Genomic DNA, 19219 nt, shown 5'->3' on the forward strand with positions numbered 1-19219 from the left:
GGTGATACAAAAATATGTAAGTAGACCCAGTCCTTGGCTTAAAGGTTAGTTGGGGAGATAAGCAATCAAACAGTCAAGTACAATAAAGAGATAAGAGCCACGACGGATAAGTATAGGGTGCTATGTTGTGCACAGAAGGAGCACCTACCATAGTCTGGGAGTGGAGTCAGGGAAGCTTCCCAGAAGAAGTGACATTTAAGCTGAGACCTGAAGGATGAGCAGGAATTAGTCAGGTAAAGAGATGAAGGGAAGGTGTTCCAGGTAAAGGGAACAGCATGTGCAAAAGCCTAGAGATCAAAGGGAGCATGGCATGTCAGCGTGACTGAGCAGTGTGCAAGGCAGGGACTTGGGAAGAAACAAGGCTGAAGAGGTAAGCAAAGCTGCCTTAGTAAAAGTCTTGCTAGCAAAACTCTGGAGTGTAGACTTTATTCTAACGGTAATACAAACAATTAAAAAGCAAACAGTTTTAATAAATAAAGGGGTAATATTCATAACGTATCAAGAGAATACACAGATTGAAAAGAATAAATAGCTCATAAAATAGAAATACAGGATTATAGTGAAGGTTGAACAACTCTGTAAGTTTATAAAAAACACTGAATTGCACACTTATTAAAACAGGTTTATTTTAGGGCCTGTAGTCTATACTTCAATAAAATTATCTTTTTAAAAAGTTAACAAAAATGCCTAATAAACATCTAAAAAATATTCAACTTGTCTAATAATAAAATACATATCAAGCCAACTAGGTACTACTGTTTATCTTCAAAAATTACCAATGATTAACAATAAAATGAGAATAAGGCTAAGTGTTAATAAGGCTAAGAGAATTGAGCATTCTTACACTATGTTGGTTGGAATAAATGTTAACTGCGAACAACTGTCCTAGGAAGTATAACTATGTAACAGGAAACTTAAAATTGTATATACTCTATGATCCAGTAATTGTATTTCTTGAAATCTTAATAAATGTTCCAAAATGCAGTCAAATATTTATGCACAATGATGGTCACTGCAATGTAATTTATAATAGAAAAAAAAGTTAGAAAAAACCCGAGATATTCACCAATAATGGAATGGTTAGAATGAGTTATAACTACTCAACGCAGCCATTTAAGTGATTTGGCAATACATCTATGATATATATAAAACTTTTTAAAAAAGCATACAAAATTATACATACAGCAGCATTTCAGCTATGTAAAAATACAAGCTCAGATGTATGGCACATATCTTTTATTCTCTTTTCTGTGCTTTTCCATATTTTCCAAATTTCCTACAACTGGCATGTATTATTTCTACAGTTCAAGAAAGTTTCTAAAGCAGTCTTCAAAAAAATTAAAAAGCATCACTTTTAAGTATATACCTTATATAAATCAATTTCATATTTGCTATGGCTTTATTTTCTCTGCCTAGGGAGAGAGGTGTGGTCATATTTGAATATATATAATTCAATAATATCTATTTATCCTACATCCCCATTCGTTTATATATAAATTATATATATATATGAATTGCCCAATTAATTAAAATGTGCATCTTAAACATCAAGACTTTGGTGAAACTTGGATGGATCTCTATCTGAAAATACACTTCACTCAATTCCGACTGCTTAAACCAAGACAAAACAAGATTAAGCCTTCTTATGATGATTTGGGGTCATCACTATAACCACATAATAGTTGCTCTGAAGGAGTATTGGGTTTTAGAGGGGTATTTGTCCTTACATTAAGTAGTCCCTAACTGCTAAATTTTTTCCTTGGGTCAGCTATTTATAGGTTTTCTTCCTCCTCCCTTGCTGTAAAACCATTCAACTACTATTTCCCAGAACTTTAAGGAGCCTGCCTTTAGTAGCACCTGCCCCTTTCCATTCCTATTTTGCTGCTGGTAATCTTCTAAGAGTATGGAAACTAAATATTCAAGTTTATAAGATTTCTATGTAAACCAAGAGATAATAGGCTTCAAATAAGGGTACCACCGAAAAATGATTTGTACAAGACTTGGATGATTCTGTTCTAGACAGTTAAGACAGAAAGTCAAAACAGACAATATATAAACGAACTCAAAAGACAGTGTGAGTTCTTGATTGCATCTCAAGTCTTGATTCCTTTTCTCTATTGGCAGTCAAGTTCTCAGGATCAGAAACTAATATGCTGTCTCTCTTATCACTCCGTGGACCAGGAGCCAAGGAACTTAGTTCTACTGCAGGATCTTATACCAACCAGTTTTGCAATCTTCAGCAAGCCTTTTAACCTTGGTATTTGTCCTGCGTAACTTATGAGGCTATTCTAGAATTAAATTAGACCATGAACACAAAACACTCTGAAAAGCATAAAGCACTTTTACAAAAGTAAAAGATTTTTATGGTATTTCACTGTATTTATATAACCCTGGATCAATATAGGTATCCATTCAGAAAATTCATACCAGAAAGACAGAAGGTAAGAGATAATTCCTAAATTGCCCCCAATTAGTTAGAAACATCTAGAACAATATATTCCAAGAGTTGGCATCTCTGATTCCTCCTCCCCTATATCCAATCAATCCCAGGTCCTTTGCATCTTCTCCACAATCCCTTGCATCTGTCCTTTTCCTTCCCTTCTTTCACATTCCCAGTTCATGCCTTTATTATGTCACACCTGGGCTACTGTAACAGCCTCTAACCTGCTCCACTCATGCCCTCTCTCCCTCTCAACTCCCTCTGGCCCACAGCTGCTAGATCAGTTTTCTTAAAACACCACTGTGATCATATCCGCTCAAAAACCTCTGAGGACTCTCCATTACCTTCTCTATCAAGTTCAAATTCCTAAGCTCAGCAGTCCCTTTGCAGCCCTAGCTGCCTCCCCACCTTTATCTATGACTACTCTTCGAAACAAATCCTTCCTCAAACTGGTCTATTTAAGTCCTTCAGATATGCCTTGTACGTTCCTGTCTCTAAGTCTTGGCGTATATAGCTTCTTTCCACCTGGAATACTCTCTACTTCCCAGCTTCTATCTCAGCCTATCCGTCAACCTATCCTTCAAGGCCTAGTTCAAGAGCCACCTAACTATGTATACTTCTCTTTGATTACCAGGAAGGAAAAAGATGGAAGATTTTAAAGTTAGACACATCTGTGTTTCAATTACATCTTCAACAGCTGAGTGTCACTGGGTACATTCCTTAATAGCTCTTTGCCTCAGTTTCATCAGTAAGATGGGGATAATAGCAATTTCCCTTGGGCATACTGTGAGGAGTAAATAAGTTAATCCATGTAAGGCACTTACATGTTACATATTGTTATTACTACTACTGCCATTAGTGAATTTATCTTAATTTGAATTCAGACAATACTTATGGCCATTTACAAACTGGCTATTCATGTACATACAGTAGCATTCCCCTCACTCTCCTTTTCTACTCTCTCACGTTTGTTCCTCCTCTAGTCCCTGTCCCTTCCCTCACCCCCTCCCTCCCAAGATTATTGACCCTGATAGATAGGGTCAATATCTTATACATCTTGGTACTATAATAGTCATTCACACCCAGTAGATGATCAATAGATTTGTTTAATCTCTAATGAAAGAACACTGAAGAGCTGACGGTATTAAAATGTCTTACCTCCTACAGTGAAAAAGCGTAACAGAATGCTTAAAATGATTAATTAAAAAACCCTAAATTTCCAGCCTCACAAAATTAAATCTCTCCTTTCATGGTTCTGTAGATTCTTTCTGCTCTCTTTTAAAACAAACAACTCAACTTATTCATGCAGCAAGAGATGCAACAGCAAATATATTCAAGTCGGACAGCAGTCAAATACTGGAACACAAGGACCATGAGACAACTCAGCTGAAAAAGCTCTGGATAAAGTGGAATAGGAAAACAATTTAAAGGGAAAGGTAACTGGGTCATAGTCATGCTAACAATGCTGACTGTTACACACACACACACACACACACACACACGTCCCAGGATTCCTTTGCTCCCCAGGCCACATATAAACTGAAATACCCAGGTTACTACAGCAAGTAGATGTAGAAATACCAGTCATTTAGCTCAACAACTGAGCTTATCACATGATCAATTTAATTACCTATGTCAAAAGTGCCTATTAACATACCTCCAGATTCTAAAATAACCAAGTGTTGGCTAATTAAGTCACATCAAGTAGATATGGTACTACTAATCATTCACCTCAAGAAAATTAGTATGATAACGTGATACACATATATTATTATTACAGCATAAACTGCTTCCAACAATGCCCAGGGAAAATCATGTCAATATAATACTGGTTCCTGGTTTGCTGACATGACTCAATTAACCTTCAGTTGCTTTCTCAGCCAAAATCTGGCGTGGTAACCACTTTCTTCCAAAGGTTTACTGGTGGGGTGAATTAAGATGGTCTGATGGTATGTTAGTGACTTTCCAAAAACTAGCATAAAATACCACATATAAGAATAAAGTATATTAAATTTCCACCCCTATGATACTTGTCTTCAGAGGACCCTTAAATATTTCACTAACTTTCAAGTACAGTTATTCTCAACTCACATAATCTTCAGAGTTGGAAACAGCCTTTTTACCACCTCCTAGGCAAAAGACCCTTCGGCCTTTGCTTGAACCTTTCAGCAATGGGCACTCACTATTTTGCAAGGCAGTCCACCCCACTGTTACAAAATTCCTCCTTAGAATGATTGGAAATCTGCCTCCCTGAACTTCTATCCAAGGATCCTAGCTAGTTCTGCTCTCTGGAAACAACACAAGGTAAGGTAACATTTGAAGTATAATCACTTCTAGAATTAGGATACAGCTGCCAATTTGGTCACACAAAGTGCAAAAGCTAGCTCAGGAAAAAAGAAACCACCACTCTACACAACAAAATTTTGAAATTCAGGAAACTATGCTGAAATTACAAACCAGCACATTTTCAAGATGTCAACACTCACACACACCTCAGTTAACATATACATATGAAGAGTAACCCGAATTTTTACAGTGGAAGGTAGTACAGCGTTTACTGAATACGTTTTTGCAAGTTGAAACCACTACATCCACCAACACAGTTTTTTAAATTACTGTTCTGAAGGAAGTTCAAAATGGTTTTTCCAATTTCTCATATATTCATTCCACTTATTCCCTCTAAAACATCTAGTTTTTTTAAAAAGATCCCATTTCCCCCCACTGGTACAATATTTTATTTAAAAAAATAAATATTTTCAGGAAAAAAAAAAAGCCTAAAAGAATGGAGCGTAAAGGAGTGGGGGTGGGGCGAAGGCAAAGAAGGGCCCAGCAGGAAAAGGCTGGTTACTGGGTATTTTCCTTCTGGAAGCACGCTTCACTGGCACAGGCATCTGAAGTAACGAGCCATACAAACACGACCCAAGAACAAGAACGATCATGAGCAATGAGTGTAAGGCATAAATGTCTGTAAGATGTAAATGAATTGGCACTGGTCATCAAGCAGCGCCAGATGCTTCGGGACCTCGCAGAGGTAAGAGATCCAAAGAGCAGAGACCACGGCCACCCTTTGGGGGAGGGGAGGAGGGGAGAAACCAAGGAGTAACTACCGTTCAGCCCTCCAATGAAGCCCAACGGACAGGGCACAAAAAGACAGCGAGTGACCAGGGTGAAGAAAGACACCCGGAGAAGGGCGTGCAGTGTGCGAATACGGAACGGGTCCCTGAAGTGGGTGCGGGTAAGGGGATGTGGGTGTGTGTATGGGGCAACGCAGGAGTCCCAGGGTCCTCTCCCTGCAGCAGAGCAACAGAGGGTAAAGGAAGGGGGAGGGTGAAAAGCAAGAATGACTCATTCCCGAAAGGAAGTGCTCAAGCCAGAGGAAGGCATGCCACAGGGGGGGTCGGGGCGAGGACTGTGAGGCGCTAGGTGCTCAGAGTGATGGGGGCACAAATCAACGTTCTGTAGTTCCTGCAGCTCGTCTTTAAGATGGGGGGGTGGGGGGTTCGCGGCAGCCGAGTGCCCAGGCCTGGGAAGAGGCGCGGCGCGTGCGCAGTGGCGCTCGGCGGGACCCGCTGAGGCAAAGCGGAGCCGCAGTGACAGAAGCGAGCAGAGCGGCTGCCGGGAAAGACTCACCGAGGCGCAGGGGCTGGAGGTAGTGCTGGGGGTAGGCGACCGCTGGACCGTGACCAAAGCCATCTAGGCGCTGCTGGGCTGTTCCGGGCAGGGCATTCTTGTCCTGAGTGTGGGGGGCGGGAGGGTGACGGAGCCGGGATGAGGCAAGGGGTGTGGGGTGGGGATGAGGGGGGCGGGGATGAGGATGAGGAGGAGGAGACCGCGCGAACGGCAGCAGGCTCCGCACCCACCACCGGACTCTCGCAGACTGACGCGCTGAACTGGCGGCGGGCGGGCGGGCGGGCGAGCGATTCGGCAGCTGCGGGGCACAATGAGCGCTTCCAGTGCGCAGGCGCCACCTGTCAGCAACCGCCTCTCCCCTCGGCGCGCGCCGCCGCCTGGCCGTAACCCTTGAGTTGCCGGAAGCCGGCCGGGTGCGTGCGCCAAGGGCCGCCGCCCCCTCCCGCGTTTTCTCCTTGGCTCTGGAATCACGCAGTTTGGCTGCGCCGGGGGCTGTGGAGTGGGTTGGGGGGCGGGGTCTCGGAGCTGAGGGTCGCTGGAGCCCCCACTCCTGAGGGACGACCATTTTCTGAGGTGGGGCGCTCAGCTTAACCCACCTTCGTGAGAAGAAACTGAGGTAAGAGTCCTGAGGCAAACGTTTCCGGTTGGAAAAGGGCGCCTCGGGGTTTCAAACGCTTTCTCTGAGCGTGGGTGGGGCTTACTGGGCTAGAGACCCTCCCTTTGACCCGGCTCTTTGGGAGGCTTTTTCTGAGCTTTACCACCCTTCCGTCTCCGAGTCTATGTTTTAGGATGAGACTTTTTGAAAGTAAGAAAGATTTGTAATTTTATACCCCGGGAGTCTTTATGGTACCCTCGTGCTTCCTCTATTATCCTGGCCCCTGCCTTAGGACTCATTCATTATTCGTGAGGTGCAGAGAGGCCGAGCGAGCCTGGGAGGCCGAGAAAGCTGGGCTCACGGAGTTGGAAGGGTCCAACCTGCTATTTACCTCCCACTTGCTTCCTGCTGGCAAGAAGTTCTCTTGGCTAAACAGGATTTGCTCCTAGGGCTTTCCTCTCCTTCGTCTTTAGATTTCATTATTTCATAGACATATGCGGAATGCTGATTAAATATTTTAAAGAAATCGTTTTCTAAAAGGTAAATCGTCAGCTGAACATAAGCCAAGAATGTAATGAAAAATCAAGATTGAAGGTGGGGGGGAATCGCACTATGCAAATGCCACTGATTGATTACACAGGGCAAGAAAGTTGACAAAGCTGTTTCTCAATTTGAGTGAATGTGCTGGTAAATACTACCATACATATCAAAGCTGTAAAACACACACATTCAGGAGTTTGCAGTTATTAACCCACCGCCTTATCACTCAAACTCTCTTGGATCTTATTGCTTCTTTTAAACTGACAGAGCTGTCGTGAGCTCTTTCTGGCCGCTTTATGGTTAAGTGCCACTAGAGCCCTCTGTGCTGAGCCTTTGTTCTCTCCTTGGGGCCCTGTGGTTGAAATAATTAGCAGGGAGGTTCCATCAAGAATCAGACACTGAGGGTCCCTGTACTGTACAGTCCTATGTAGAATGTACTGCAGAGAAGCCAGCTGGTAGGCTTTTGCCCCCTGGTGGTGGTCAAGAGTGCCTGCGAGACAAAATTAAACAAAGATGTATGGTTCACAGATGAAACAATCTGACTGTGTTTTTCCCAGAGCTACTTAGTAAACAGGAAAAGAGAAGACAAAGTTCAGAAGTAAGAACTTTGAACCAAAGCTTAGGAGATCAAACAGGAAGCTATATGCGTAGGCAAGAATTATACATAGCTGAATGAAGGCAAATAAATGAAACGTGATTTATAAACCAAAGTATCATTCTAGAAAAAAGTATTATTCAAATCAATAGGTCTTAGTAATGTATTTATATGTTAATTTTCTTACTGACGCAGGGACAGCAACACTGATTATCTACTTTAATGTAGCAACATAATCTTAAATTCTTTTGGAAGATGATAATCTTACAGTGTAAGATAATCCTACAGTGGGAAAGAGCACTACCCTAGGAGTCAGAGACCTGGCTTCTAGTTCCAGCTCTGTAAAACCTTGAGCAAATGGCTTAAACTTTTTGAGCTTTAATTTCTTCATTTCTGCAACGGAGCTCTAACTCACAGGATTCCTGTGATCAAATGAGAAAAAATGTAAAGTGCAATATAAACTGTAAAGCCCCATATGTAATGAAGATAATTTTATTATTCTCATAAGTTTGTTCCAAGTTCAGTGAGCTCTTGCTGAGTGTATCCTATGTGTAGAAAATAGCATCAAGCAGAAAGGTAATAAAAAAGAATGAAAAATACATGATTCCATGCCTTTTCTTAACAGTAGGAGAAGTAGATTAGTGGTCAAGACATGTCTCATTTGTATGTAGGTATAGAACATCATTATTCATCACATCTGAGGTGATAAAATCCTGGTCAAAATTGGGATTGTAAGGTACCCAAATTCACATAAGGCTTGTAACAGAAAGTTAATTTATTTACAGGAGAAATATCTCTTCCTGGCATATACCTTTTAAGGAAACTAAGATTTGGAAATTGTTGGTGCATGTTCATTGATTTATTCACAATTAATTGAGAAAATACCGAGGGTGTATTATACACTAGTCACTGTTTTAAAAACAAAAGTCTATCTACCCCTCATAGCTTGTTAGCAGGAAAAAGCTCATCAAATAATTACAGTAAGGTTTAGTGGTACTGTTGCTTCAGTCGCCTCTGCTAGGCCCCAGAAGTACACACACACACACACACACACACACACACACACACACATATGAGAAGTCTAGATATGTACAAAGTGCTTTAGAAACACAGAGAAGGTCTGGGCAAATAAATGTACGCTTTATGATATTGGATTTCAGGCTTTGCCTACAGATCCCAGTATAGCCATGTTGTGAACTGATCTGGATCACATGTGAGCATTTGCAGTCTATGCTCTCTGCGCCATTTATACCCATTCTTTCCTGGGCTCCACCCTGCTTCCTACTTGGTCTTCTGGTGATCTGAGGGAAGAGGTGTCATAATAGGCTAGCTGAATACGAGAAGAGAGAGGCCAAGAGCAGGATTCCCAAAGAGAAAAGTTCTCCTAGCTCTATTTAGAGCACATTTCTTCTTCCCACCTGTGTTAATGGAGGCCTCCTTGTGCCATTGGAGTTCATTTAACCCTTAACTTGTATTATCACTTCTTCAAGGTGAAATTATAAGGGAGCTTTTGAAATTTCTGAGATCAGCTGGTTCTTAAGCTTTGAGAACCTGATGAAAACTGTTGGCCATCTCTCCAGAAAGATACATTTACATATTTCACACACACACTGAAATCCATTAAGGGGCCCCAGGTTAAGAATCCTGGTTTAAAGGTTAAAGCAGTGCTTCTCAACCTTTTTTCATATCATGACATCCATAGAAATGATATTGTTCAGCACACTGGGATAAATTAGAGGGGATTTGGAGGCAACAATATGGGGCTTGGTGAAAAAACTTATTTTCTTTTTATAATTATAATGAGAAAAATAACAAACATATTTAAGGCTGATATTAAATATTGAATTTGTATAAGCTTCCAAATAAAGCCTCTCAAAAATTTAATGAAAAACCCGAGATTGCCTCTATAAATATGACATTTCCTATGTAGGGTTTTATGACCGAAATGACTGCATGTAATTTCTGAACAAGACAGTTTAACAGTGATCAATTAGTAGTCATTATTGATGAGAATTTAGTTCATACAAGTAGATGATAAATTTAAAATAATTTTCACAACTATTCAAAATTTGCAGGTATAAATTATGTGTGACTCCAGTAGCTCTTACTTTTTTCCCACTTGAAAATGTAATGTGGTAATATGATAGCATGACTGGATTTAGAATCCACTCAAACTTTTTCATATTAAGTATATTTTACAAAGTAATGACAAAACTCCAATTTGCAGGGTAGGACTGTGTTACGAGAGCAATAATTCTGCAGCTAACTTGGATGTAACTAAAAGGGCACATCAGCCATAAACAAAGGGAAGAATTCAATATATATGAAGAGAGATTAGGGGCTGAGTCCATGAGGAGTATCTGGCAGACTTTCCTGGCCACACCTTAGGCTCTGAGTCCTGCTCCTTGAGTGCCTGGAGCATGCACTCCTCCAGCAGCTCCAAGGTTCAATGTTTATGATAAGCAGCAATACACACCGCAACTGGCCTCTGAAAGTGATGTCTTGGAGATAGAACATTCCTTGGCTTTGCTTCTTTATTAGAGGATACTTGCTTTAATAAACCAAGTCCTCCATTGTGCTTGCCTCCTGTGGGACCGTGGGGCACACTAGGATGGATCATCAGACTCTGATTCTTTGGGTTACTCTTTGAGAATCCTTAAGTCAAACTGCTTCTGGCCAGGGGTGAATTATATAGAGGCACCAACCACCATAGTCCTTTCAGGCCACTCCTAGGGCTGAATAGATAACTATCTTGCAGTACGTCTGTAACTCATTAATCACAGACCAGATGAAGTGTGTCATTTAACAGACTGTATAGCTAAGCTTGTTAAAATGGGGGGGTGGGGTGGGGTGGAAATCATTCTTAATAATCCAACCCCTTACATTTGAAATGACTAGTTACAAATAATAAAACAAGTAGAAATATATAGAGATAGAATATAAAATAGCTAAGAGTGAGTGGAGTATGATTGAGTCATGTATTGCCTCTACCTGGTTGTAATTTTTCTTGAATTTTAATAATCTTATACTAACTTTATTGATAGTCAGTGTCCAGATAGGAGATAAAATTCACACCAGTTATTTGAACAGATAATTTAACAAGAATTGTTAACTAGGTATGAAGTTAAGTAGGTGACTGAAAAACTGAAAAGAGAAGTCTAACGTGTGACAGAGGTAGCAACTGTTATTACCTGTAGGGCTGAAAAACAACCTAAACAAAGGAACTAAAGGGAAAAAATTACAGACTTGGAGGAGTGACCCCACAGAGCTGAAACTCAGGTCTCTGAGAAGAAGACACTGCCTGGCTGCCGTTGGTGTCTCTGAGCTTAGATGGGGGGCTCCATGGGACCCAAGCAGTCTGGGGCCCAGACCTCTGCAGCAGGAACACTGGCTGGCTGATGTCAATGAAAACTACAAAACTGTAGAAAAACTGCAAACTGGATTCAGCTGCTGCTGCCAGGTTAAAGAAGCATAGCTGGAGTGAAGCACACTGGAACCAGAACACCACAGGAAGCAGTCATGAGGTAGACAGGAAGGAACAAGTCTCTTGTCCTTCCTCAGCCTTGTGGTCTCCATCTGATGCCCCCAATTAGCAGAGCTTAACAGAGCCAGCTGGCAAGGCAAAGAAATGTGGTTTTCATACTCCAGCTCCAGCATGGAAGAAAAGTACAAAAGGGTGAATTTGGAGCTGAGAAAATAATTTAATAACTGGCACTTGGCTGATGTAGAAATTGATACCAGAAGTGGAATTTATCTTCCATCCTCTGGTTTTGCATATATTTCATGAAGACAGTTAAAGACCTCACTCCTTTTGCTCCCCGGATCCAATCAGCATAATGTCATCAATGTACTGGACCAACTTCATGCTGATTGGAAGGTGAAGATGCTCAATATCTCTGTGGACTATGTTATGGCAGAGAGCAGGAAAATTGGTGTAGCCATGGGGCAAGACTGTGAAGTTAGATTGTTGACCCTGCCAAGTAAAAGCAAATTGCTTCTGGTGTTTCTTGCCAATTTGTATGGAGAAATAAGCATTTGTTGGATCACTAGCTGCATACCAAGTGGCAGGGGCTGTGTTGATTTGCTCCAGTAAAGTTACTACATATGGAAGAGCAGCTGCAATTGGAGGCATCACCTTATTAAATTTATAATCACCCACACTCATTCTCCAAGATCCATCTGCCTTCTTCACAGGCCTAACAGGTAAATTAAATTGGCGTGAGATAGATTTCATCACTCCTGCTTCTTTTAAATCTTTATTGGTGTCACTAATCTATGTAATCCCCCATTCTGCCATCCCAAGGAAGCAATAATTTTTGTTTACTCTTCTGGTGTATGGGGGAGGTGGGAGGGGGGTTCCCAAGGGCTTCAGCTTGGCTCTTCATTGTCCTTATTCCAGGATCAAAGAACCAATATGGAAATTCTGCCAGTTACCAGGTATCTATTCTAATTATACATCCAGGAGCTGGTGAAATCACCGCAGAGTGGTTCTATGGGCCTACTCTGCCCACTGTGATTCAAACTTGAGTTAAGGGGATTTCCTTGGTGGCGCAGTGGTTAAGAATCTGCCTGCCAATGCAGGGGACATGGGTTCGATCCCTGGTCCAGGAAGATCCCACATGCCGGGGAGCATCTCAGCCCGTGCACCACAACTACTGAAGCCGGCGCACCTAGAGTCCGTGCTCCGCAACGAGAAGCCTGCGCACCGCAGGGAAGAGTAGCCCCCGCTCACAACTAGAGAAAACCTGTGCGCAGCAACGAAGACCCAATGCAGCCAAAAATAAATAAATAAATTTATTTTAAAAAGCAAAACACAAACCAGTTAAGACTCCATCTCTCACCTGTCCAATACAGGCCCCACTTAAACTGGTGGAATGCATTTGGGTCCCCAGAAATTAACACCAATTAATGCCAATGTTTAGAAGTCCCTGAAATACCTAATATTAATTTTTTTCCTCATTACACAGTCATTGTAGGAAATGGCCTAAAGTCTCTGTGGAGAAGACTTGGAGGAAGATTTTCAGTATACGCTATGGCAGTGCAGCAGAATCCTTCTTTAAGGGGATCCAGCCTGTCCTTTCAATTAAGAGGCTCAGCTCTGGAAACTGGGTGAGAGAGGTCAGAACTCTCCACTATGGTGACTAAAGTCATATTTTTGGCTACCATATATAGATTTTTAAATATTATGTGTAGATGATCAGTACTTTATTAGGCTGCCCATCTATTTTAATCCTAGGACCACCATAATCATTTAGCTGAATGTCAAAAAAAATCTGATTACCACTGTATCTCTACTTCTCTTTATGGTAAATGTGCCCGCCTTGTCTTCGGTGGATAAACACTGACATCTGGCTTCTGCTGCCTGAAATGGGTCATGCCATCATGCCTTGCCTACAGAAGAAAGCCAACATAGAGCTTTTCAAGGATATAAGTACTCCCACTCACTAATGTATTTTTCAGTGCTTTAGTAAATGGACACCCCCCAAGTTCTCTTGGAGAATATACTTGTGGGGAGTGGATATGCAAGTCAATATGTGATAAATCTACTCCAACATTCCCATATCCCTAAGACTTTGGATTCCTCTTACATTATCCAGGGAAGTTCCAGTATCTCCACTTAATTAAACATAGGCCACTATGGAGTCCAAGTTTCAGTGAACTTACCAAGTAAATAGTGTCACTTCCAGCTGTAGGTGCTAATACATTAAATCCTTAATTTCTGATACAGGTACCCATATCGATAAATTCCAGCCAACCCAGTATTATATTTTGTGCTCCTTCCTTTAACTCCCTTATAATATACTCATGTATGTTCCCTGGGCTTCTGCCACTAAACAAGAAAATAATGAAAATATTTTGCCATAAAATCTATTCCCACTTGGTTAGACTTTGTATTTGCCCTGCTGGAGCATTTTAAGATCTGATTTTAGCTTTTTTCGCAATGGGTTTGCCACCAGGACACAGGTGTCATGAAAACCACCGCTAAATCTAAGCCACAATGGGAAAGGAGAAGCCTCACATCAACATCACTGTGGACATGTAGATCTGGGCAAGTCTACCACTACTGGCCATCTGATCTATAAATGTGGTGGGATTGGCAAAAGAACCATCAAAAAGTTCAAGAAGGAGGCTGCTGAGATGGGAAAGAGCTCCTTCAAGTATGCCTGGATCTTGGACAAACTGAAAGCTGAATGTGAGTATGCTATCACCATTGATATCTCCCTGTGGAAATTCGAGACCAGCAAGTACTATGTGACCATAATTGATGCCCCAGGACACAGAGACTTTATCAAAAACGTGATTACAGGCGCATCTCAGGCTGATTGTGCTGTTCTGATTGATGCTGCTGGCACTGGTGAATTTGAAGCCAGTATCTCCACGAATGGGCAGACCCGTGAGTATGCTCTTCTGGCTTATACTCTGGGTGTGAAAGAACTAATTGCTGGCATTAACAAAATGGATTCCACTGAGCCACCCTGCAGCCAGAAGAGCTGAGAGGAAATTGTTAAGGAAGTCAGCATCTACATTCAGAAAGTTGGCTACAACCCTGACGCAGTAGCACTTGTGCCAGTTTCTGGGTGGAATGGTGGCACCATGCTGGAGCCAAGTGCTAACCTGCTTTGGTTCAAGGGATAGAAAGTCACCCATAAAAATGACAATGCCAGTGGAACCATGCTGCTTGAAGCTCTGGATTGCATCCTGCCACCAGCATGTCCGACTGACAGGCCCTTGCATGTGCCCCTCCAGTATGTCTACAAAATTGGTGGTATTGGTATTGTCACTGTGGGTTGAGTGGAGACTGGTGTTCTCAAACCGGGCATGGTGGTCACCTTTGCTCCGGTCAACGTTAAAACTGAAGTGAAATCTATTGAAATGCACCATGAAGCTTTGAGTGAAGCCCTTCCTGGGGTCAATATGGGCTTCAGTGTCAAGAACGTGTCTGTCAAAGATGTTCGTCGTGGCAGTGTGGCTGGTGACAGCAAAAATGACCCACCGATGGAAGCAGTGGGCTTCACAGCTCAGGTGATTATCTTGAACCAACCAGGCCTTATCAGTGTTGAATATGCACCTGTGCTGGATTGTCACACAGCTCACATTGCAAGTTTGCTGAGCTGAAGAAGATAGATCATCGTTCCGGGAAAAAGCTGGAAGATGGCCCCAAATTCTTGAAATCCGGTGATGCTGCCATCATTGATATAGTTCCTGGCAAGCCCACGTGTGTTGAGAGCTTCTCTGACTATCCTCCTCTGGGTCATTTTGCTATTTGCGACATGAGACAGACGATTGCTGTGGGTGTCATCAAAGTAGTGGACAAAAAAAAAAAAAGTGGGCAAGAAGGCAGCTACAGCTGGCAAGGTTATCAAGTCTGCCCCGGAAAGCTCAGAAGGCTACATGAATGTTATCCCCAGTACTTGCCACCCCAGTCTTAATCAGTGGTGGAAGAACGGTCTCAGGACTGTTCGCTTCAGTTGGCCATTTAATAGTAAAAGACTGCATCACAAAACCTTCAGAAGGAAAGGAGAATATTTCGTCCACCATTTGTTTTATGTGTGGCAGTTTTTCCTTTATTTTATTTTATTTTTTATTTTTTAATTTTTATTGGAGTATAGTTGATTTACAATGTTGTGTTAGTTTCAGGTGTACAGCACAGTGAATCAGTTATACATATACCTATATCCACTCTTTTTTTTTTAGATTCTTTTCCCATGTAGGCCATTACAGAGTACTGAGTAGAGTTCTCTGTGCTGTACAGCCGGTTCTTGTTAGTTATCAATTTTATATATAGTGGTGTGTATATGTCAATCCCAATCTCCCAATTTATCCCTCCCCACCCCCATTCCCTGGTAACCATAAATTTGTTTTCTACATCTGTGACTCTACTTCTGTTTTGTAAACAAGTTCATTTGTACCCTTTTTTTTAGATTCCACATATAAGTGATATCATATGATATTTGTCTTTCTGTGTCTGACTTACTTCACTTAGTATGACAATCTCTAGGTCCATCCATGTTGCTGCAAATGGCATTACTTTGTTCTTTTTTATAGCTGAGTAATATTCCATTGTATATATGTACTACATCTTCTTTATCCATTCCTCTGTTGATGGACATTTAGTTGCTTCCACATCCTGGCTATCGTAAATAGTGCTGCAATGAACATTGGGGTGCATGTATCTTTTTGAATTATTATTTTCTCCAGGTGGTATATACCCAGGAGTGGGATTGCTGGGTTATGTGGTATGTGTGGCAATTTTAAGTTAGCTTTTAAAATCAGTACTTTTTTATGGAAACAATTTGACCAAAAATCTGTCACAGAATTTTGAGACCCATTGAAACAAAGTTTAATGAGAAAATAAAAAGACCTGATTTGAGTTTCAAATCTACTATAAGTAAGAGGTGGTTGTGGTGAGTCTTGAGGAAAATGGGCATCCTCTTGCAAGGCAGTTGCCCAAATGAGATTATTACAAAATTTTCAATTAAGAGGATAGTCTTCACAAATACAAGAGGACAAACTGCTTTCACTGTCAAAAAAGGCTCAAAGTGACTCAGAAGTTTGAGATTATCAGTCTCCTAGTCCAACTAAATGTCCCCATTCCAAATTTCAGGGTACTCCTTCCCAATCAATGCCCCAATTTTGAGATGAATAACTTGGCTGGAATTTGAATTCAATTAATATTGTAATTCTGCAACCCATAATTCTTGATTAATTGACTCTTTTATCATTAAATGATGACTTCCTTTGTCTCTTATTATAGTTTTATGGCTTAAAGTCTATTTTGTCTGATGTAAGTATAGCTATCTCTGCTCTCTTTCGGTTTTCGCTTGCCTGGAATATCTTTTTCCATCGCTTCACTTTGAGCCTATGTGTATCCTTAAAGCTGATGTGAGTCTCTTATAAGCAGCATATAGTTGGGTCTTGGTTTTTTATCCATCCAGCCACTCTATGCATTTAGATGGAGAATTTAATCCATTTTATTGATAGGTGAGGACTTTTATTAATCAACATTTAATTAAATGTCATCTTATTGTTTTCTGGCTGTTTTGTAATTCCTTTGTTTCTTTCTTCCTGTCTTGCTGCCTTCCTTTGTGAATTGATGATTTTCTGCAGTGGTATGCTTTGATTCCATTCTCTTTATCTTTTGTGCATCTACTATAGGTTATTGCTTTGTGGTTACCATGAGGCTTACATAAAACACCTTATAGATACAATGGTTTATTTTAAACTGATGACAACTTAGCTTCGATCACATACAAAAACTCTACCTTTTTATATCCTCCCCCCATCTTATATTTTTGATGCCACAGTTTACATCTTTTTATATTGGATATCCAATAACAAATTAGTGTTTGTAAAGCTATAGTTATTTTTAATACTTGTGTCCTTTAACTTTTATTCTAGAGGTAAGTGATTAACACACCACCATATTACAGTATTGGAATATTCTGAATTTGACTGTATAGTTATCCTTACCAGTGTGTTTTCATATTACTAATTAGTGTCCTTTCATTTCAGCTTGAAGAACACCTTTTAGCATTTCTTGGAAGACAGTTCTGGCGGGAGTGAGCTCCCCTCAGCTTTTATTGGTCTGGGAAAGATTTTCTCTCTCTTTCATTTCTTTTTATTTATTTATTTAAATTTTTAAAAGATTTTTTTGATGTGGACCACTTTTTTTAAAGTCTTTATTGAATTTGTTACAATATTCCTTCTGTTTTATGTTTTGGTTTTTTGGTCACGGGACATGTGGGATCTTAGCTCCCCGACCAGGGATCGAACCCCCATCCCCTGCATTGGAAGGCAAAGTCCTAACCACTGGACCGCCAGGGAAGTCCCTCTCTCTTTCATTTCTGAGGATAACTTTGCCAGATAGAATATTCTTGGTTGACAGGTTTTTGGGGGGTTTTTTTCCTTTCAGCACTTTGAATATGTCATCCTACTCTCTCCTGGCCTCCTCTGATAGTCTTATGGGGTTCCTTTGTAAGTGGCAAAGTTCTTTTCTATTGCTTCTTTCAAGATTTTCTCTTTGTCTTTGATTTTTACAGTTTTATTACAGTGTGTCTTGGAGAAGATCTCTTTGAGTTGAATTTGTTTGCAGACCTATGAGCTTCATGAACTTGGATGTCCAAATCTCTCTTCAGATTTGTGAAGTTCTCAGACATTATTTGGGGGGGGGGGCTGTTAAGGATTCTACATATTAATTTGTGGGGGCATGGTGGAGGTTGCACATACAAACATTTAGTATATAATAAGAAGAAAGTTAATGGACCAGGAAGGAGACTTGAAGATGGAAATACGAGATTTTCTAATCACTTGGAGAAGTTGAGACAACAGCAGTTAATTGGAGAGGTCAAACTTACACCACTGTATTTTTATGGCAGGCTGGTGGTATAGGTCAGACATTATTTTTCAAAAAGTTTTCTGCCCCTTTCTCCCCTTCCTTAGACTCTCATATTGTATAAATTGTTTCTCTTAATGGTGTCCTATAAGTCCCATAGGCTTTCTTCATTCCCCTTCATTTTTTTCTTTTGTTCTCCACCAGCTGAATATTTTCAAATGATGTGTTTGAGTTTACCAATTCTTTCTTCTGCTTCGTTTAGTCTTGTATTGAATCTCTCTATTGAATTATTCATTTCAGTCATTGTATTCTTCAGCTCCAAAATTTCTGTTTGGTTCTCTTTTTTTGTTTTCTCTTTGTGGAACTTATCATTTCATTCTTGTATCGTTTCCCTTATTTCATTAAATTGTTTACCTGTGTTCTCTTGTAGCTCTCTGAGCATCTTTAGAACAATTATTTTGAATTCTTTGTCAAGCAATTTGTGAATCTCCACTTCCCATTACTGGAAGTTTACTGTGTTCCTTTGGTAGTGTCATGTTTCTCCGATGTTTTGTGATCCCTGTAGTTTTTGTAGGTGTCTGTGCATTTGAAGAAGCAGTTACCTCTTTCAGACTTTATTGACTGACTTTGGTATGGAAAGACTTTCATCTGCGGGCAGGCACGTGCTGGAACATGCTGTGACCCTAGGTCTAGTGGTGCAGGGTGCAAAGTGTGAGGGCATGTAACATCTCTGAATGAGGGGGAGGGACGTGATGTCTTGTCGGCTCAGCAGCTGGGGTCCATGACGTCAACAACTGCATAATCTTTGGTGAGAGCTATAGGCAGTCCACAGTGGCTTCAAGGGCTGTTGGAGTCTTTAACAGTACCTCCAGTCCAGTGGTTAGGGATCGGGCCAGGCAGTGGTGGTGTCTGGAGCCAGTGGTATGCACAGGCTTGGCTGCAGGGCTAGTTGTGGGGGCTGGCTGCAGGGGCACAGTGGCAGGGGCTGGGGCCAACTGGGGGTGCACAAGCAGCTGCAGTGGCCCTGGCTGTCAGTGTGTCCTTGAGTGACAGTGGGGCTAGCTGAAGGCACATGCTGGGCAGTGG

At 41.1% G+C, this 19219-nt stretch overlaps 2 protein-coding genes and 1 pseudogene across 3 annotated transcripts in view; 2 read left to right on the forward strand and 1 right to left on the reverse strand.

The window, feature by feature from the left end:
* SSH2 (slingshot protein phosphatase 2) overlaps positions 1 to 6337 on the reverse strand; it is a 241281-nt gene extending 234944 nt beyond the window's left edge. Inside the window, exons 1-2 of one of the 2 annotated variants that reach the window (XM_068530612.1) lie at positions 6301 to 6335; positions 6071 to 6173 (exon numbers count right to left, since the gene is read on the reverse strand). In XM_068530612.1, the coding sequence (XP_068386713.1) occupies positions 6071 to 6133 (63 nt within the window). In that variant the 5' untranslated portion in view covers positions 6134 to 6173; positions 6301 to 6335. Of the gene's footprint in view, positions 1 to 6070 lie in introns of both variants that reach the window. The other variant, XM_068530613.1, reaches the window with a different exon arrangement.
* EFCAB5 (EF-hand calcium binding domain 5) overlaps positions 5385 to 19219 on the forward strand; it is a 125878-nt gene continuing 112043 nt past the window's right edge. Inside the window, 1 exon segment of the mRNA XM_068530614.1 lies at positions 5385 to 5471. Within this exon segment, the coding sequence (XP_068386715.1) occupies positions 5419 to 5471 (53 nt within the window). The 5' untranslated portion in view covers positions 5385 to 5418.
* Positions 13799 to 18754, forward strand: LOC137754968 (elongation factor 1-alpha 1 pseudogene; annotated as a pseudogene).

Source organism: Eschrichtius robustus, chromosome 20 (genome assembly GCF_028021215.1).
Source record: "Eschrichtius robustus isolate mEscRob2 chromosome 20, mEscRob2.pri, whole genome shotgun sequence".
NCBI classification, from domain to species: Eukaryota; Metazoa; Chordata; class Mammalia; order Artiodactyla; family Eschrichtiidae; genus Eschrichtius; species Eschrichtius robustus.